This window comes from Ailuropoda melanoleuca, chromosome 7 (genome assembly GCF_002007445.2).
Source record: "Ailuropoda melanoleuca isolate Jingjing chromosome 7, ASM200744v2, whole genome shotgun sequence".
Taxonomy (NCBI): domain Eukaryota; kingdom Metazoa; phylum Chordata; class Mammalia; order Carnivora; family Ursidae; genus Ailuropoda; species Ailuropoda melanoleuca.
The window spans coordinates 88,644,590-88,666,349 of NC_048224.1; the positions used below are offsets into that span (position 1 = coordinate 88,644,590).

The following is a 21,760-nucleotide window of genomic DNA, read 5'->3' on the forward strand; positions in this document are numbered from 1 at the left end:
AGTATGAGAAAGATGAAAGGCTTATTTTTCTCACACAGAAGTCTGGGTTGAAGGCAGTCTGGGAGGCTGGAGGTGCTCCATGAGGTTGAAAAGGGCACCCAGGTTCTTTCTATCTTGTTGCTCCCACAGGTGTTGTCCTTATCTGTATGACCGAAGTTGGCCCTCTACATCCATATTCCAACCCAGTGGAGGAGGGATAGAGGAGGTGGGAGCTCTGAATTTTCTTGGAAGAACAGAAGCTCTGAATTGTGCACATCACTCTGGTCACACTGTATTTGCCAGAACATTGTCAGATGGCCCTACTCAGCTACACGGGAGGTTGGGCAACGTGGTCTCTAGGCGTGCAGTCCTGTGCCCAGCCAAAATTCAGGGGAATGTATTACTGAGAGAAAGAAGGGAGGACTGGAAACTGAGAACAATTAGTCTCTACACTCGCAGTTAGAAACCGCAGTTAGAAAATCAGAAGATCCCAAATAAGTCAGCTTGAGTAGGTGATGCATAGTGTGAACGCTAATCTGAGTTCAGATTGCACAAGTGAGGTGTGTGGGTTTTTGAGGGGAGTAAGAGAATAGTAAAGTGTGGAGGGTGCGACGTGTATGGGATGTGACCGAGATTTTACTATAGCAGGACACGCTCCCAGGCCCATGACTCTGGCCCATAAATACGCCTCTAGTTCAGGAGTCAGCAAACGTTTCCTGTAAAGGGACGGATAGTAAGTATTTTAGCCTTTGTGGGCCATAGGATCTCTGTCAAATCTATTCAACTCTGCTGCCGGAGCATGAAAGCAGCCTAAACAGTGAAGCAATAGGTGTGGTTGTTTCCCAGTAAAATGTTACTCATAGAAATAGGCTAGGGGCCAGATTTGACCTGTGGCCATAGTTTGCTGACCTCTGCTCTAGTCTGTTGTTCTGAAAGTACAGTCCTCTGAACCTAGAATCTAATCCTATCAAGCATTAACAATTCCACCTACCATTCACTAATCTATTTATTTAACTGGGTGTGTTCTATGCTAGCCTCCGGGGTATGAAGGAAAGTGAGACGCGGAGCCTGAACATATAGGAAAGTTATTATCTAAGGAGATACACAAGGAAATAATTACAAAACACCATGGTAATTTCTTTCTCCTTCCTTCCTTCCTTCCTTTCTTCCTTCCTTCCTTCCTTCCTTCCTTCCTTCCACTTAGCATACAGTGTTCATTAGTTTCAGGTATACAATATAATGATTCAACAATTCTATACATTACCAGTCCACATCAAGATGAATGATCCCCTTTATTTTACCCCTCCCCCCATCCACTTCTCTGGCAACCACCAGTTTGTTCACTGTATTGGAGAGTCTGGTTTTTTTTGTTCTCTTTTTTTCTTTGTTCATTTGTTTTGTTTCTTAAATTCCACATATGAAGTGAAATCATATGCCGGTAATTTCTTTAATAGGTGCGTGGGTCAGATTCAGTAGGAACACAAGGGAAAGAATGCCAAACTTTGCCTGGTGGTCAGAAGACTTCTCAAGGGCTAAGCTCAAGCTGGGCCTGGAGGAAGAAGGGAAGAATCCCTGGCTCACCAAAGAGGGAAGGGAATTTCAATATGTGTGTGTGAGTGTGTGTGGTGGGGGTGGGCAGTATGTGTACAAAAACGGCAAATGAGAGAGTTTGGCATGTTTGCAGCACCCCAAGCATTCAAGGAGCGGAGAGATGAATGTTAGATTATAAAAGGCCATTTATATGTTATTCCAAGGAATTTTGTTTTATATTGTAGGTAATGGGGAGCCATTGAGAAAGAAAATGAACTGGGCAGTGACATTAGCAGATCTGAGTGTTAAGAGAGCTCCCTCCTGTGGGAGCACATGCCATGGATGGAAGGGAGCAAGACTACAGCAAGGAAACCAGTAACTATGACTGATTATCCTATGTTTGGGCGAGGGGCAATGAGGGCCTGAAATTAGTTACCGGTGGTGGGAGAGGAAGGAAGGAAGGAATGGACTCAAGAGATTTTTAGGAGTTAAGATGGTATGAAATGTTGGCTTATTGGAAGCAAACTATGTAGGTAGAAGGACGAATTCAGTATGACACCCAGGATTCTGGCTTGGGTAACCAAGTTCATGGTAGCATTTATCAAGACAGTAGGGATTACAGAGGACTAGGTTTGGGGATGATATACACTTGGCATGACTGGGAAAATCCAGGTGGACTCCACTGTGCAGATGGGTGTTTATATCTCTTCCTTGGGAGAGAGTCTGGACTAGAACTACAGAGCTAATCGATTAAGATGCTTCAGTTTTAGAGGGTAATTACTCACACTCTGTTACATTCTGGAAAACACAGTTGCAAGACTAAAATGGACAAATATATAAAAGTTGGGGGAAATTCAAAAATGGGTATGAGATATAGAAGGAAACCAGAATCTGCGTATAGTCACAGTAGCCTTCAAATTTTGCACTGAAATTCTCAGTGACCAATACAAAAATGAGGCCATTGCTTGAGTCACAGTATCTGTAGGATAAACAATCAACTACGTAGGGGAAGCTTGTTGGTCTTAGTACTGAAATTCAAGTTTCCCATGTGATACGGTGAGCAATTTCTCCAACAACATCTCCATAAAAAATAAAATGACTTCACTGGGTTCTTTTCTGGCTCTCAAAGGGTCACATTATAGCAAAGTTGTGCAAGAAAGTTGTTTTCAACTCACCTGTCCTCTTCATAAAGTCCCTAGATCAATACACTCTTGGAGGGCTGTGCCAGAGAGCTGAACCAGGTGGAACCTATGTGACATTCTGGTTGCTCCAGTGGACAATATCAAGTCAACAATGGCCTTACAGACTTGTCTTAAAAAAGGCAAATTTCTTCTATTATTTTCGTGAATTTTATTAACTATTATTAACTATTTTTTTATTAACTCTTTTTTATACATTTAAGAGATTTCTCTGAAAGAGGTCAACATTTTAGGGCAGGTATTTTTGAGGTCACTAGGTTTAGGCCAAACAAAGCTTTCTTGTTCAGAATGTTACCAACAGATCAACAGAATACGGCCACTATGAGCCATTATCTGGAACATGGGAATGACTTGTCCTGGGCCTTTATCATCCAGGACTGTTTCCTGCCTCTAAAAAAAGTGAGCTGAGTAAAAGTAGAGTCTGAAATAGAAGAGGAGCAGATTGTTTAAGTTAGGACATAGATTTGTCAATTTTCTTCTCAAAAGAGCATCTCTCAAGAGTATGTTTCCTCATCTTGACTATCCAGATTTTATTCTTTACATTTAAGAATCTGATTCCTTATGTACACTGTGAGAACATCCTTAGTGCGCTACAGAAATCTGCATTTATTTATAATTATCCTTGAAACTTTTATGACTGGGAGATGCTGGGAATTGAGTTGGTAAAAGGAACAAAGGAGTTAGAGGGATATGTGCAGAGAATGATGCTAAGGGTGGGGCACATAAATATAACAATTCCATTCACATCTAGCTAGCTTCCCAGTATCTTTCCTCATAAAATTTTTACTTCAATTTATTAAAAAATTCTAAACTTACATCTTAGATTATAGTCTTTGATCAAAAAATGAATATGTAGTATTATAAGTTGTTATTGAGCACTTAAATAACCACCACACAGGCCAAATGATAAGATATTGACAGCATTGCAGAAGCAGCCACTATTAGCCACATGTCCCCTTCCGTCACCAGCTCTTCCATCCCATAATAGTCATGACCCCCAATGGGATGGTTGTCACTATGCATCCCTAAGTACTAACTTTTTAAACATTCTATAAATGGAATCATATCACATACATATTTTTGTCTGGTTTCTTTCACTCAGTGTTATGTTTTTATAATTCACCTATGGTAGTGTGTAATATAATTCACTTGTTTTCATTCCTGTGTAATATTCTGTTTGAAAAAACCCCAATTACTTGTCTCTTGTATTATTGATAGAATTGGGTTGTTTCCAATTTGGAGCTTCCCCCCTACTCCCAATTTTTCCAGTCACCCCTACTGCTCTCCTCTTGTCATATATTTTCCAAAATATAATAGGATTAGAAACAGGAGACAATGAGACTTACCTATTAACCACTGTTATAAACTTTTTCTGGAAAATTATCTTCAACAAACTCATTTGACCAGACTTACCTTTTGATTAAGTGAGACATACAAAGGTGCCAAGTAAATGGTAACACGTTAAAAATATTGAATATTAGTTGTTCTGTTACCACAATTATTATACTTTTAGAACGAAAGTAATTAGTTAGCTAACATTAATATGCACACAGTGTCAGGCATTGGGTGCTAATCCTCCCCAAGTTCATCAGAGTAGGAGCTGTTATCACCATTTTACAGATGGCGAAACTGAGGCCCCTTACTTGCCATCGCACAGCTGTTAAATGAGAGATCTAGAATGCAAACCAGATGATCAGACTCCATAACTGTGCCCTCACCTGTCACACTACGTACTTTACATACTAGAGGCAAACATGGAGAGAAAAGGTTGAACTTATATTTAAGGTCAGGTTCTGTTTTCAGGACCACATGATATGTAGTTCTGATCGAAAACAACCATGTCTGTGTTAAGGCAGAAGGATTTGTAGGTGGGCTCCCCTGCAGCTTGTTGGGGCTCTTCCTTTGCAGTGGGTCCTGCAGGGGCAGAGGGGCTCTGGCAGTGACCGCACAGAGCACTCACGCAGGAGCCGAGCCCACAGTCTACAGCCACAGTTCCCCAGCCCCTGTGCAGAGGGTCTCCTGGGGCTGGCTCACAGCCTGAGGTTAGACAGGGTCACAGGCCGTGTAAGGTAAACAGCAAAGACAACCTAAGCAGGGACATTTCGTTCCATAGAAAATCTTCAGCATCTTCTACAGGACTGCCTCCTCACCAGCCATCAAGAAATGTCTGGTGAATGATCTAGAAGGAAAAAAAAAAAATGAAACTGGTTTGACCGGCTTTATGAAACAGAATCCTTCTGCTGTTAGTGAGAAGAATTAGGATGTCATTCTGAACAAAGCTCTGATTCCCATGCCTTCGTCCTCTCTGGAAATATTTTATTCTTCAGAACCTGCTGGGGGCACACTCCTAAACAGAGCTGCCTTCGCTGCCAAAGCATCTGTTTGTGGTGGCCCGGATACTGTTGGGAGTGTGTGACATTGTCTTCCTGCAACTGAAAGCAAGGGCAGGCANTTGATTCCCATGCCTTCCTCCTCTCTGGAAATATTTTATTCTTCAGAACCTGCTGGGGGCATGCTCCTAAACAGAGCTGCCTTCGCTGACAAAGCATGTTTGTGGTGGCCCGGATACTGTTGGGAGTGTGTGACATTGTCTTCCTGCAACTGAAAGCAAGGGCAGGCAATTAAAACCCTCATTTATTTATACGTCTCCTCTCTTTCTTTCAATTGAATATCTTCTTCAGAAGAATTCTATTAGTATGATTTATCACAATAAACAGCATGGTTCCTGCTTTAATTGATTTATCTTTTTCTCCATGTAAAATTTTTCCTGTAACTCTATTCTGCATCAACTTCTATTGTCTTTTTTAACCCCCCCATATCTTTGCTGACTTTGATAATTTCTACAGAGACTAGATTTTTTTATACAGTCTGCATCTTAAATCATTCATTTTCTCATTTTTGAAGTGCTGATTATAATCATCCCTTAAATTTACTGAAATTAGCTTGAGTTTTAAACCATTAGTCAAAAAAGAAGAGGCTTTTTTAAAAGAAAGCTCCCTGCTGTTCTTTGTGGATGAAACAGTTGACATTTTGTTAAGAGATTTTTATCTGACTTTAATTCTCTAGCTTTAATGTATTCTTCAGTTATAAATGGAATGGTTTGTCCTAAATGGAAGTGTGTCTATATAAGCATAGTTATATCCAGTCTTTAAAATGGATCATTTCATTTCACGCATGCTATAGAATCTTGAATTTCACCTTTACTCATCTCAATTTCTTGACTAAAAATGACTCTGTTGCTCCAAATTCCTGTATCAATGGGTTGGATATATCAAATTGGGGTAGTAATTGTTCATAAGTACGTATTTTATAACATGTACTAATGGGGTAGTAAAATATATTGCAATAACAATATACTCTGCCTGATAGAATTTCATCATGAGACTCCATTAACACATTCAGCTGGTATCAGCTTTTGAAAATGCCTTCCATTGTGGTGGAATGGAACTACTCTATATACGTGAAGGGAGAAAATGGGATTCAAATAAGAATTTCTAGGAAGGCTGAGTGGAATAAAAAAAAATGCAGAAACATGAATGGATGCTGACCAAGCGTTTTTGACATTGCTTGAAACTGGATTGATCCTGTGGCTCCCGGGACTCTTGTAACACCCCAGCCTTGCACCCCTTCCAGGCCAGGCTCTGCCCGCATGCCTGACTAATGCTGCTTTGCCAAGGTCACCAAGGGGTTCCTAATCAGCAACCCCAAAGGACAGATCTTAGTCTTCATCTTCCTCAGGCAGGCATTAGCCCTTCTTTTTTCTAATTTCCCTCTTCCCTGGACTTCATGCAGGGCTGGCTCTGCCACCTCCCTGAAAGAGCCCCTCAGGCACACTGGTTGCTAGGGTTCCATGTTGCACACCCTGCCTGCTCCCTGGGTTCCGTCTCTGCTCTCCTTCCCCAGAGATTTCCTCTCCGCTTGACTCTTCAAAATTCCCAGGGCTGACTTTTCACCCCATGCCAATGCCTGTGAAATGCATTGAATCCAAGTCAACTTGTCCCAAACCAGACGCTATTTCACTGTCCCTCAAATCAGGTCTTCAGGGGGCCACTCGCCCTGTGCGGCTTCCTCGGGGCTCCTTGTGATCCTGAGTTGTTTCCCTGATTCCTTCCTCATCTTCTCTGATTCATCTGCTCACTATTGGAAATTGGTTCTCAGGCCAAGCTCCTACTAAAAACAACTCCAGTGATTCCTTACTGTTTGCTAATTAAAGTTTGTTAAAGTTTCTCCATGACCAAGCTATAATATCTTCCTAGAGTTATTTTCCACTATAATGTATATATGCTCTCTGCACGGCTGCCAAACTTAATTGCTTGTAAACATTATTGTTAATAAATAACATTTCCACTAGCTCTCAGGTACTATAAATATGTGAACATATAAATGACTAAACAGCATAAGAAGGATGACTTCATCTAGCCCTCTCACCATGTGATACTTAATCATAAAATTATAATTTTGAGATAATATGTAAAGTTCAAAAAATTCTTTACCTGTTTCAATTATGTAGATTATCTTAAAAATTATGCTAAAATCTAAAATAACTTTCTTTTTTTGTGTGTATACCCTTCTCGCGTTTTGTTGGAAACAACCTGATAGCTTGTCCCTTAACACCTGACTTTCTCTTCCCAGTTAAAGGTCGTTTAACTCACATAGATTATACATAAACTTTTTCAATCTTAATTAACTCTTTGCCTGCTTTCATGTGTTTCTTGACTAACATTTCTGTCATCCCGGTCACAATCCATTTGACATACCTCTCAACAAAAGCTGGCCCTTCAGTTAGGGAATGGAACCACATTTTACACCTATTGCCAGACTTTAGCATACCATCTGACCCCTCAGCAGCTGCCCTGCCCTCCATCCACAGACCCTTCCTTTGCAGTCTTGTGCTTCATACAAACCTCTGGACTTATGGGACTTTACCTTCTGATCTTTCCTTATTTACATAAATACACAATGCAACACATACCGGAATAGCTCATTGAATTTAAATAGGTAATATATTTACAGTGGTGTGATTTTTTTTTTCCCGTTCTACAAGGCTGAGCTTCTGAAATGTCGTTTACTTTCTATGATACTTTGTCAAGCCATCTTGATCATCCTTCTAGGCTCATTATATTATTTTTAAAGTAGAATGTGTCTTTCTCTAGAACCCTCTGTTTATAAATAGCTACTCATTTCCCCTCAGGGAACCACGCCTCATGGGCCAGGAGGATGCTGGGAACTCGCACCATGCAGCTGAGTGTTTGGTTTAGTTACAATTGGGTAATTGCCTCTGACCCTGTTCCTAAGCTGTGATTTCTGATAGCTACAGGGATTTCCTCTACTTCTGACCTGACTGAACCCATTGTGTAACTGGCACGGTACGATAGCCCTAATGTGGAGAAAAATGAGCGACAATTCTCTGGAGGCAGACAAGGGATTGATTTCAAACACAGGGATTGATTACATTTCAGGCAACAGGACTGTAATTTAAGGGGCAAAGCAGAGTCAATGAGGCCAATATAATGGTTTCCTCTACAAGCACTGATGCAATTAGCAACTCATTTTAATTGAAGAGATGCAGGAACTCTTGGCCCTATTCCTATGGCCATTGCAAAATAGGAAATGAGAGGGAAAACCAAGTCAGTATAAATTTGGTGGAATTGTAGTACATATTTAGTAATATCAAATCTAGAAACATAAATCACTTTAGTAGGTTCAAGTTCTGATACATTATGCCATTGGTTTGAGCTGGCTTTGAATAAGAATAATTGGCATTTCATTTATACAAGTTATTGAAGGTTAATACGGAGATGCTTTCTGTATCCCCAAAGCCACTCATTTTTTTAAATTTAATTTCAATTAATTAACATATAATGTATTATTTGTTTCAGGGGTACAGTTCTGTCCCAAAGCCACTCTTATCATGCAGTCCACACCCCTAAATTTTCACCAAATTTGCCAAACAGAAATTCAGTTCATTAGGCCTAAAGCATTCTGGCTACTGAAGTCCCTTCGTACATGCTATATACTTTAGTAAACTGAAGTAACACCTGGGGTGCCGTCTCTCTGATTCTGATTCACTGGGTCTAGGATAGGACCCAAGAACTTGTATTTTCCTTACGCATCTCCAGTGAATCTGGTATATGAATTGCATTTTGGTAAATACTGCTCTACATCTAGAGATTATATATGAACTAGTTATCAATTATTAAATGTCTTAGGCTTATCTGAAATCATTTTTTCTTCAACAGCATGTTGGAATATTGAAACACAAATCAGCTAAGTTTCAAGAGAGAGTCATGGCAAGAAGAAAGTGTGCAGCCTGGGTCAGTTGTCTGAGAAAACAGGCTCAGACTGGGTGTCTGGACAGGGAGCCCTGAGTGGGTGATCAGAAGCCAGCATATGTGTATTGGGTGCATGCGGCAAGCAGCAGGGCGAAGATTGAAGTTGGATTGATGTCTGGGGAGATTATCTGGCATTCACTCTTGGGGTCATATAAGAATGGGTGTTTCCTTCCATTTTGCTCCCTAGGCACCTCACTCATCTCACCCGAGTCCTGGCTTTGGCAGATAGCTTCTGAAACGGCTGCCAGTGATCCTACCTTTGGGGATTCATGCCCTTGTGTAATCTGCAACTCGTGTGTGTGGACTGAACCTAGTACTAGTGTTTAATGAGAAGAATAGAGCAAAGGTGATAGGATGCCACTTCCAAGAGTAGGTTAGAAGAGCCTGTGACTTCTACCTTATTCTCTTGCTCCCTCGCTGTCTTTTTTTTTTTTTTAACTCTGATGAAACAAGTTGCCATTTGTGACTTATTGGGACTTATTGACATTTCTGCCATATTGGGAGACCTGTGTGGCAGGGATAGAGAGTGACTCCAGACAACAGCTTGTGGATCCTTCCTTGGTTGAATCTTCACAGAAGACCACAGCCTTTGCCAACACCTTGCTTGCAATCTGTGGAAGACTCTGAACCAGAAGTCCAGCTAAGCCTTGCCCAGATTCCTGACAACAAGCTGTGAGATAGTCAGTATTGTTCAGTCACTGTGTTTTAGAGTAATGTTTTATGCACCAGTAAGTAACTAACATAGTGCGTAAAGATCGTGGTGCTGGTGCTGGTGGTGGAGTGTTGGTTGCTGAACCCGAAGAACACCACAAACAAGGAAAAGTGAGAAGGTGCTGAGGACACACGGAATCCAGTTTTGTGTGTAAGACAGTTTGAGCCAGGGTTGGTTTTTCCTACAGGGGTTGCTTCTTTTTCTTCTTCCTTACCTCCTCCATCCCTTTGCCTCCCTAAGGGGAAAAAAAGAAGCTGGAGAGGTGCTGTATCAGTGTTGACTGCTAAACTTTGACATTTCTTCTATTAGATGTCCAAGATTATTGCCATCACCACCTCCTTGTCTGTCATAAACTCCTTCCCTGAAATTTGCCATGGTTCCAAGTAAGAAGGTGACTGTACTTAATAGTGATAATATCTTCAGTCAGCAGCCCCAGTCACTAGAACAAAGAATTAAAATGTCTGACATTGCAAGGGTGTGGAACAACTTGAACTTTGTGTACATTGCTACTGGGAATGCAAAATGGGCTGGTCACTTAGGAAAATACCATGACACTATCTTATAGTGTTAAACCTCTATCTACCATGTGACCCCAGTAATTATACTCCTAGGTATCTACCCAAGAGAAATAAAAACTTCTGTGCACACAGAGGCTTACATTAAAATATTTATAGCAGTTTTACTTGTAATAGTCCAAAGCTAGAAATAATCCAGATGTTCATCAACTAGTGAATGGATAAGCAAAGCTGGTATTACAGCTTGTCCTCTGTTCCTCTTTGTCTTTCCCAGGGTCCTTTCAAGTGAGCACCTTTCTTCTAGCACTATAATCAGTCATATTCCTCATAGGCTTTCGGTGTGGAGCTCAAGAGGGTGGGCATTATCTTTCTGATGGGAGAGCCAACAAGTGGGACCTTCTACACTAACTTAGATTTGTCCTTTTTATGGACCTCTGACATTGACTTGCCAGTTAGCTCTTAGAAGCCTCTGTTGGAAATAAGGTGCTTCTGAGATTTTTGATGCAGGGACGCAGCTCAGAATTATAAGTGGCCTCCTTAATATTCTGCATCACTAGCTAAGGCTTACACAGCAAATATCCATGCCCATCAAAAAAAAAAGTCTAAGGTAAAAGTGCATGCCTAGCGTAATGTTTAGAGTTGTTGAATCACTATGTTGTACACCTGAAACTAATGCAACATTGTGTGTCAACTATATTTCAATTTTAAAAAGGGCATACAAGAGGTTCATACGAATAAAAGGGCCATTATGGAAGCAATGGAAGAACTAGTACAGGCTAAGTGAAATCTGCCGCGAACTTCAGTTCCTCAAGAGGGCTACCCTATAGCTCACTGTGGTTCCATTTTTTTTTTCTTTTAAGCCGACCTAATGATTTTTAACTTAGAACTGAAAAGCTGCATAGAGTACATCAGTTAGGACCAGGACTTGCAAAGGTCAAGAAACTTTATTCTTTATGAATGGTTGCAGAGAAAAGATAAACAACATCATCAGTGAGGTATTTTTTTTCTTGTAATGGTATAGCATCTTCCTTCCAGATCAATGTCAGCACATCCCTTGGCAAGCAAGTCTATAATTCCATTTCAGGCAATTCCTTTTATGGGCATGACAAAGTCATTGGAGGAAGGGCCCGAACATTTAGAATAAAGATGAAGAAAAGGCATTTTAAAAATTTTGACTTTATGTGAGCACTGGTGACTAACTTTCCACACACAAAAAATCACTAGTGATGAAAATAACTATTAAATATAACTAATATCACTCTATACCATTATATGTTTTTTTTTAAGATTTTATTTATGTATTTGACAGAGACAACAAGAGAGGGAACACAAGCAGGGGGAGTGTGAGAGGGAGAAGCAAGCCTCCTGCCGAGCAGGGAGCCCGATGCAGGGCTCGATCCCAGGACTCTAGGATCATGACCTGAACCGAAGGCAGACACTTAATGGCTGAGCCACCCAGATGCCCCCATTATATGTTGTTTTGACTCATCATCTCTCTCTCTCTCTCTTTTTTTTTTTTTTTTTTTTTTTTTTTTTTTTTGTCTAGTTTTGTGTGCTTCCTTAAAACCAATGAAGCCATGACAAGGTTAGAGTTGAGACCAGTTCTTTAAGGGCTATTTCTTGTTCTGCTGAGAGTGTATCTTCAGTTGTCAGGGGAAGACGTGTGAATGAATTCTCTCACCTGGGTTAAGGTCAACTATAGCTGCGTAGAATGAACCCAGCTATGGCAAGTTGAGAAGTCCAAGTTTCAAGATGACACAAAGGGATTGAATCAGGCAAGAACCAGAGATTTGGGGTCAAGTTAAATGCTATTGCTTGATGGGAAAGAAGAGAGGAAGGAGGACATGGAAATGCACAGGCCAGTTGCTGCTGAGATGGTATGACTCCGAAAACCCTGCATGTTCAGTGTTAACTCAGTGTTGGTTTGTGGCACCCTTTGATGACTTTTCCACTTTCACTGTTTTTGGGACTTGTCTGAGGGGTTCTAATTCAAAGGAAGCTTTTACTTTGAAAGCTTCCAAAGCCATTTCACTCTACAGATTATATGTGGAGTGAAAGGTGTGTTTACGCTTTGCTCCGTTGCTCTTAAACCCCTCAACTTGTTCTTGTTGGCAAAATTTTTGTGAGTGGGAGAGAGATTATTTCTAGGTATGGGGTGTGTGTTAGAAGTAATTTTTTTTCATTCTCATTCAATGAATATGCACTAAGCACCCACTAGATTTGGGGGTTAAGTGCCTGTTTCAGAGCCTGTGCAAAGTCTCAATTCCTGAGAGATCCAAGCCCTGCACTTTGAGCCCTGGGTCGACCCACAGACCCAGGAGGTGCTGACAGCCATGTTCTTGTCATGGCTGAAGGCTTCCGGCGGATGGATCTTTGAGGAGCTTCCTTGGCTGAGGCTCTCTTGATTGAATCTCTAAGTACAGTGGCACTAGCCAAAGCTTCCTGTTGAGTAATGTAGCCTAAGGAGAGAGAAATGAGAGAAAATTCAAAGTCAACAGTCTTACAAAACAAATAAGCAAACAGCCCTGTAAATATTTATGGATTCATAAAATTTCTTCTACTTTGAAGGGTAGAGACGATTGTGTTTAGCACACCCAGATTGTATGATCTTTGAGGGTAGGAAGTAGACTTTTCATCTTTTGCATTTCTCATTCAGTAAGTTAATAAATACATAGTCATTGATTAACATGACTCACCACTTGGAGAGGGAGTTGGGCCTTGAGTAATCTGAGCATGCATTGCATATCTTTGTTTTCGGAACTTGCTTCCAACCAGAAACAGAGATAGTCAATCTCTGTCAGTGTTTTTTAAGTGTAGTCTGCAGACCACCCACTACAGAGTCATCAGGCTGAGACCACATTTAATAATGCTTTTTAAAAATTCAGATTTCTGGCTCTACTCCACAGACTTTCCTGATCAGAAACTCAGAGAGTGAGGCCTGGAAATCTGCCTGTTGGTAGTATGTGCAGGTAGATTTTATGTGCACTCAACACTGAATATCCCTCCTCTGGTTTCATTGGCCTCTGTGCAGTTTTACTCTACAAACCAAGCTCGTAGGTGATGCTTCTGCAGGAATTCAGGCCATCATGGGGAGCAGGCTGCCTCCTGGCTCTGCCATTTACTAGTGACATGACCCTGGTCAAATGCCTCAGTTTTCTCTTCTGTAAAATGTGGGTTATAGAGGCACCTACCATATAGAGGTGTCTGAGTTTCAAATAAGACAATGTAGGCAAAGTGCTTAGAACTATGCCAGGCACAAAGGGAGGCCTAATAACAGATCATTATTGTTCTTGCTCTTGTGAGTCAGTCATTTGCAAATACCATGCCTTCCTTCTGTGTGAATGCAGGAACTGCAATTTAAGGTAGATGTGCTCATGTGAAGTGAGCTGCTTGTAAAAAGAGAGCTCTGCCAGAGTCCAGAGAAGAGTGTAACAGAGGCCAGCTGGAGATTGGGAGAAGAGGGACCGAACAACAATCACACCTCCGAAGGTTGTCGTTTAAAGTCTGTGAAGGTCTTTTACAACCATTTTTTCATGTGTGCTTAGTAAAATCCTATGAGGTTGCTGGAAGAGAGATATCAGAGCGTGTTGGTGAATACGTATGCTCTTAGCCAGCAGTGGCCCTGACATTCGCTATGCGTATGTCTTGATCAAGTTATAGAATCTGTCTGAGCTGCAGTTTCCCACAGCTGTAAAGTGGGGAGAAAATGAGACGTTGTGTGTAGAGCTCCTTAGCACAATGTCTGGAACATGGCAAATGCTTAATAAGTATAACTGTTATTGTTGTGAGTAAACCAAGCCTCTGAATTTGCATATCCAGCAAGGGGCTGAGCGGTGGTTTGAGTCTAGACCATCTGCCTAAGCCCATTGCCATTTCTACTAGATCAAGTTCCTGTAAATCTCAGACAGTTGTTGACATTATATAGCAGTCTACGCTCTGATTTCTTGAAACCCTCTTAATTTATCCATAAANCCAGCAAGGGGCTGAGTGGTGGTTTGAGTCTAGACCATCTGCCTAAGCCCATTGCCATTTCTACTAGATCAAGTTCCTGTAAATCTCAGACAGTTGTTGACATTATATAGCAGTCTACGCTCTGATTTCTTGAAACCCTCTTAATTTATCCATAAAACCTTGCTTTCTATTGTCAGGGATAATCATTTTAAACATGGCCTGCCAACCATCTTATAAAATAGCACGCTGGCAGAGGCCATTCTACGTGAATTATTTATCTGGAAACTTGACTTCTGGCTGCAGCACACGAGTCCCTCCCAAGGGTGCCTGGTTTAGGTCAGGTGGTTAAAACTCACCAAGCAGCTGCTGGTGCTGAAGGCTGTGAATATAGCGGTTCTGCAGGGCCTCCCATTGGGGCCTGGAATTGTAAATCCTCATGATGCTGTAAAAGTAGCGTTGCTGCCCTTGGGTGAGGTCCTGTCAAAGCAGAGCAGGTGATTTTGATGAGTTGCTGGAGTTCTATAGGACGAAGAGTGTGATGTATCCAAAGCTGACTTCTTTGGAAATGAGATAGATATGTACATATACATATATATGTATAACAATTTTATATATATACATTTAACAATTGTAAAACAACAACTGGGTAGTGTCTTCCTCTAGTTTACTTAAACAACTTCCATTGGCCTGCATGATAGTGAAAATGGGTAAATAAAAGATGTTGGGTAAGTAGGTCAGAGTATTGGGCTGAGAGGGTTCTAAGGTTTTCCAACATTTTATAATCTTATTCCTCTATTATGATTATGTTGAAGAACGTAGGCTGTGAGAATCTACACAGTGCCTGACGTAGGCCGGGCCAGTGAATGGGGACTAGAGAACTTTCCACCAAGAGTCGTCAGTAAGCAGGGGTGATAGCTAGATGAGTAGATGGGTAATGTGATAAAGGTTCAACATTATTAGTTAAAAGGTGCTATGAAAACAGAGAAGGAAAACAAAGTCTCAATGCAGCAGTCAAGGAAGGCTTTCGCAGTGAGGTGACCAAAACATCTGAGTCTTAGAGTGAGGGGGATTTCCCCAAGGAACTAGAATACTGGTTTTCAAAAGGCATTGGCATCACCTGGGAACATGTTGGAAATGCAAATCCTCAGGCCCCATCCTAGATCTACAGAATCTTAAATTCTGGGAAGTGGGGCCCAGTACTCTGGGTTTTAAGAAGCTCTCTAGGTGATTCTGATACAAGGACACCAAAATTTGAGAACCATTGTGCTAGAAGAAAAAGAAAGGCTAATGAGTGGGAGAAAGTGGTACAAACTTTTCTACGGGGCACAAAAAACCTGGATATATTAGAAACCGCCTTTTTTTTTTTTTTTTCCCTTCATGCAGAATATAGAGTCTGAGCTGGGGAAGGTTGTAGAGGTAGGCAGGGGAAGGTCATGGAAGCCTTAAATGCAATGTTCAGACTCAAATTTAAAAAATAATAATTAAAAAAAAGAGTTGAAAGATTACCTTTTATATGAGGAGTCATTGAAGGTCTTTATTTAAGTCAGTGGTTCTCAGCGGGGGTGATTTTGACCATTAAGGACCTTCGGCAATATGGGAAGACATTTTTGGTTGTCATAAATGGTGAAAGGGAGAATGGATGCTACTTGCAGTTGGCAGATAGAGGCCAGGAGTGCTGCTGAATATCCCACAGTGAGCGAGACACCCTCCCCCTCGCCACAAAGAATTATCCAACCCAAAATGTCATACTTGAAGGCGACCAGATTTGCATTTTAGAAAGATCACTCTGGTCCTGCTGTGGAGAATGAGCTTATGGGAAGGCAGATTATTGGTAGGGAGAGCATTTAGAAGGCTGCCATGTAGGGGCACCTGGGTGGCTCAGTCGTTAGGCATCTGCCTTTGGCTCAGGTCATGGTCCCAGCGTTTTGGGATCGAGCCCCGAATCAGGCTTCCTGCTCAGCGGGAAGCCTGCTTCTCCCTCTCCCACTGCTTGTGTTTCCTCTCTCACTGCCCTCTCTCTGTCAAATAAATAAATAAATAAAATCTTTAAAAAAAAAAAAAAGCAGCCTGCCATGTAGTGCAAGAGAGGAGCAAGAAGGACTTGGACTACAACTACTGTTATCTATCCAATCTGTTGTCACTGCTTACCGAGAGAGTGGCCTCAACATTCTAGAAAAACCAAGGTAAAATATGTTCACCCCAGGCCAAAAAATTCAAAACAATGATAGAAGTTTCAAAAGTAGTTGATAACCATTGTAATGGAAACTAAATTTAAGTTAATTATATGTAACAGTAAAGTGGCTTTTATCTGTTAGGAATTTTGTGTGGAGTTGAAACCTGTGAAGTCAGATTTTTTTTTTTTTGACATCTAGAGACCTTAAGCTTGCTATCAAAAATATATCCAGAGCGAAAGCAGCAAAGCCAAGTACCTCCCAATTTGAGGCATCATTTGAACTTTACAGTTTCTGAATTAGATGCTTTAAAAGAATATCTTTGAAGAAGATAATTGATTCCTAATTAAGCCTTTTCAAATGATGGGGAACAATATAATATGAAAATAGCAAGCCAGTTTCAAGAGCAAAGCTCCAAAGGGCAATGGGAGTTTCCATTATATAAGATAAAAACTTTAAAGTTACAGCTTTATTTTACAGGGGGAAAAAGTCTATGTCTTTCCTTAGCAGAAATCTAAACTTCCAAATAACACTCTTAATATTCTTACCCTGTTGTTTCTGCTTCCTTGAGGGGATGGAAGAGAACTGAAATTTTTGCAAAAAGTATTAATGAGAATGGTTTTAAATAACTGTGACTGAAAGGAGCTACCATTGCTCTCTAGCAGGGAGCCCCAGCACGGTCAGTAGTGAGCTGCCTGTCCCTGGGAGCGCTTCAGCAATGAAGATGTGACTATCTGCAGAGCTCCTGAAATGGGGTGGGTGTAGGATCGGACCATCCACCACAGGCACCATCAGCGTGCTCTGAGTACCTACGTTGGGCCCGATGTTACCGAAAGCTGGATGAACAGACAGGGGAGCCCTCAAGCCTCGAAGGAGAGACAGGCAAGTTCCCTCCATTAGGGAAAGATACACTATACCTTCATTAAGGAAGTGTTGTGGGTGTAGGCAGAGGAAGGGACGTGAATGCAAGGAATCCGTGGAACATTCCAAAGCTTTTGTTGTCTTTTCTGTTTTTCTCCCATCCTTTATCCTGTACCTCCAGGGAACAACAAAGCATAGCGTGAAATTTCATTTTGTTCAACCTTAGGAATGGACCTAAGTAAATAAGTGAGCAAGCAAGCACGTAAATAAATAAATAAATAAATAAATAGATACATGTTATTTATGTCAAGGGATGAAACGTGTTCTCACATGTTTCTAAGTAATTGGATCTCAGCAGACTGCTTAGTTTAGTCTGCTCAGCCGACTGCACTTTGCCCTATTCTCACCCCCTGTTTGTGGAAAGAATAATTCAGAGTTCTTTGTCTTTCTGCTTCATCTTGTGTTTGCAACAGGTGGACTGTGGAACCATGCCACATCACAAGTCATTTCTTGACCATTTTAAATAATGGTTATTACCTTACCTGATTGTAAAAATAGTATATGTGATGTTTGTAAATTTGGAAAAATCAAAAAATTGAAGAAGAAAATATGATTATCCATAATCTAACTGTCCATAACTATTGGTGGCATTTGCTAGATTTCCTTTTACTCTTTTTTTTCTGTGTACATTTTGTGTGATTTTAGGAGAGACCATACTGTATATGTTGTGCACTTTCCCAGCCCATTGAATATCCCTTAAAAAAAATATGATTTTTAGTGACAGTATAATATTCCTTTACATTTTTCTCCATTTCTTGCACATTTCGATTTGCAATTTTATAGCAATGTACTATAAAGAAACTGTTAAACTTAGTTGTATTTCTTGCCACTTACCTGACAAAAGGAAAGAGCCACACCTGCTATGAGTAAGTCTTTTTTCCTTACTATATAGTTTAAGGTTTGGAATCTGCAATGTTTATAATAATAAAAAATTAATTAAGGGGTAGTGGACATATTAGAATAGGGTTGCCAAGGCATAGAGTGAGAATTCCAAATGTTTTCCCCCCTGCTCACAACTTTGTCCTTGCCACACCTATCCCATTGGGTTCTTTGATTAACTGAGATCGTGGCTATGGAAAGCTCTCACTTTACGCCAGCTCCTTCTCTCTCTCCTCTCCCCGTATTATGTGTTCACACACATGCACACACAAGAGCACCCACATGTACACACTGAAGAAGCATTTTAACATGTGAGGAATCTCTGCTTCTGAGTTCACAAAGCGAAGACTCAGATCTTCCAGAAGAGAAATTTATTAGGAAAACATCAGTCAGCATCTCTGTGTGTCCTGTTTCCATGATAAAACTTATAAATTAAACTATAAATATTTTATTTAATACTGCTTTCCCTCAACATGGACTTCAGAAACCATATCAACTAAGATATACTCTTTTAATATTCTCTGTGATAGAAGCCAACACTCTATCCTGTACTCAGATCATCTTAGTATCCCTCCTCCCATTTCCCGGATCTGTAGAGCAGAGCATAAATATTCTTCAAACTAGAAAGATTTCTTCTTTCCTCAAATAGCATAAGGAAATGACTGGCGATCTTTCTTGTGGCAACAATTCATGTGTGCTTTTCTTGGGCTATTGCTGAGGAAATCCATCTTACCTATTCAAGTGGACTATACCTGATAAAGTTTGATTAAAATGCTTGCAGAATTCAAGGAGGACAAATCTACCAAATACCTTCTGTCTGAAACAAAAAGGACAAACTTGCTTAAAAGACTTACCCTGTATTTTAATCTCCCCCTTTTTAAAAGCTGGTACTCATGTTCAATGTAGTTTCCTCGCAAGGTCTCTTTCTTTGTGTGTTGGTGGTGGTAGAAATTCAGTCTGTTGATAAGCTGATATCCAAGCAACGTCACGTGATGACACAAGGCGCTGGGGGAATTTGGCTGCATGCCTTTCTCTGCTTCTGGGCAACATTCAACTGCACAGTTTATCTTTTTTCTTCCAAATTTCGTGTCTCATCAAGTGCCAACTTCTGCATCTACCATATCTGCATTATGTGCAGACATGAGAAAAGAAAGTGCATGCAGACAGAGAGGCTGAATATTAAAGGTCAAGAAATCCACCAGGGCAATGGGCCATTACATGAGTAGTTCTCACATTTGGAGTCAGTACCCCCCACCCGCATTGCTCAGAATGATGAAGGAACAGTTTCTAAATATAGAGGTTATAGGTATGAATTTTACTGTGGTAACCTATGGAATTGTCCCATTGCTCAAGACAATAGTCCTTTCTTAATTTTTGGAGGAGTGAGATAGTCTCCTTTTTGACCTTGGACAGAGGCTGTGCATGGTGATAATGAACCTGTGGCACAAGGATCTTGCCCACACTGATGTCATCAGCATACGCTTCACGTTAACCTGACTCATGAAACAATCTTACCCCTTCCTCTGGGCTAGCATTATTACCACAGACTTCCTTTTTTCCTTGGAAATCCTCCTTCTGAATGCCAGATTGTCTATCAAAATGAAGGCTTCCTAGAGAAAATGGAAGAAGTACCAAAAGAAAACTACAAATTCAAAATTCTTAGGCGTCTAAAGGGAAGAAAAAACCAGGGAAATGAGAATGATAAATTGTGTAGTTTAAGGAAGAAAGAAGGGACTTACCAGACACAGGAAGTTTGCATTTTCTTCCAAAATTTAAATACAGACCTTCTGGGGAATAACCATGGCAGAAGCAAGCCTGTGAATACCACAAACCTCTCACCGGATCTGAGAGTTTGGTGATTCTCTACTGAGAGATAAAGAACAGTTACATGCAGAGCTGACATCATCAATTGAGTCTGCCTTGAATGTTTTCCCAGCATATGATGAAATGGCTTCTAGGGCACACCACATCTGCTGTTACACACATGGGCTGATTCACAGCAGTGTGCATCAGTCCCTGCATAACCGGAAAACAGACCCAGATCTAGGTGTTTGACAAAGAGGGAATTTAATGTAAGGAATCTGTTACAAAAGTATTGGAGTGACTAGAGGAGCAAAACAAGAAAGGTCAACTTGTGCAAAGATTGGCAATTACACTCAACCACTCTCAGACCTAGAGCTACAGAACAACAGGGAAAATGATTTTACCCAGAGTCCATAAACACTGTGCCACTGGGGCTGCTTCTGTTGGAACATGGCCTGAGTAGCACCTTCAGGACCTGACACTCAGCCAGTGCCCTTGCTTCTGTGTTCTGTCCCTAATGCTAATGTTTCAGTTGCTGTCACCACCATCACCACCCCCACTGCTGCTATCCCTGACGTGGTTGCTGATGCTGCCACTGCCACAGATACAAGCAGAAACCATGAATGCGACTTTTCCTCCCCCTCCTGCCATCTTCTGCCTCCCATTGGATGCCAGCTAATGAGGCATTCTGCAAAATGGATTTTGCAGTCTTCCCACTACTTTGGTAAAGAGAAGGGTATAGAAGTGCAAGTACAAAGCTGAAAGATATTGAACACTATCTGAACACATGGAGGTACCATTAGCAAAAATCTAAGAGATAAGTCTTGTTTCTATGATGTCAGGTGGGAAGCTGAAGAACTTGATAAACAGTCAGCGTTTGCCTATTACCACTAAAGTTTGGAGTTTTTAAAGAAAAAACAGAAGAGATAATTAACTAGCTCTGTAGATAGTATCAAGGAATGAGATATGAGTTTTTGGTCAATAACTTAACATTTAAGAATGATGAAACCATGTATATCATCAATTTTGATCAAAGAAATTATTTTTCCAAAGACCGACTAGATTTTTCAAAAAGAATTAAAACTGACTACAAAAAAAAAATAGAAACAACCAAAAGCTAATTACTATAAGGAATATAATGTTGGGGGCACCTGGGTGGCGCAGTCATTGAAATGAGTTTGCCTTCGACTCAGGGCGTGATCCCAGCGTTCTGGGATCGAGCCCCACGTCAGGCTTCTCCGCTATGAGCCTGCTTCTTCCTCTCCCACTCCCTCTGCTTGTGTTCCCTCTCTCGCTGGTTGTCTCTCTCTCTGTCAAATAAATAAATAAGATCTTTAAAAAAAAAGGAATATAATGTTGACATTGGTAGAAAAGATACATGCTATTTTGTAGCTGAAACATTGGTATAGTAGTGGGACACCATGATTAACACCATGGTGTATCTATATAACAATGCTTAGAACATAGGTAATGATGTGTTTTCATAGAATAGCAGGGTAAATATGATCTCATGGGCATTACCAAGTGAGGAAAAGAGACCCAAGACTGGAATCCAAGATGAGGTTAAACCTTAATTCAAAGAATCCAGTCTGCTAGAACAAGAACAACATAATTATATTTCATTGAGATAAGTACTTCCCTGGAAAACAATGAACCCAAAAGGAAATTACCTGCTCATCCTATCTTTCTACTCTTGCTCCTTCTCCAGGATTTTCTTAGCTGCAGATCTCTCCATGGGGATAGCTCTGCTAGGCACAGATATCCTCCC

At 40.8% G+C, this 21,760-nt stretch overlaps 1 protein-coding gene and 1 long non-coding RNA gene across 5 annotated transcripts in view; one reads left to right on the plus strand and one right to left on the minus strand.

Annotated features, from left to right (window-relative positions):
* The window catches only part of LOC117803099, a 51,052-nt gene that overhangs the window by 18,929 nt on the left and 10,363 nt on the right, over window positions 1–21,760 (plus strand). The gene's annotated exons all lie outside the window — the stretch shown is intronic.
* On the minus strand, window positions 12,076–20,154 carry FAM216B (family with sequence similarity 216 member B). 2 transcript variants are annotated; one of them, XM_019796014.2, is made up of 5 exons: window positions 19,929–20,154; window positions 19,044–19,312; window positions 17,307–17,419; window positions 14,575–14,695; window positions 12,076–12,726 (listed from the first exon to the last, which is right to left on the minus strand). In XM_019796014.2, exons 3-5 carry the CDS (start codon window positions 17,409–17,411, stop codon window positions 12,527–12,529), a joined length of 426 nt encoding a protein of 141 aa, XP_019651573.1. In that variant the 5' UTR covers window positions 17,412–17,419; window positions 19,044–19,312; window positions 19,929–20,154; the 3' UTR covers window positions 12,076–12,526. The 2 variants fall into 2 exon arrangements, with proteins under 2 accessions (XP_019651573.1, XP_034521116.1); XM_034665225.1 differs by having other exon boundaries at window positions 17,307–17,425.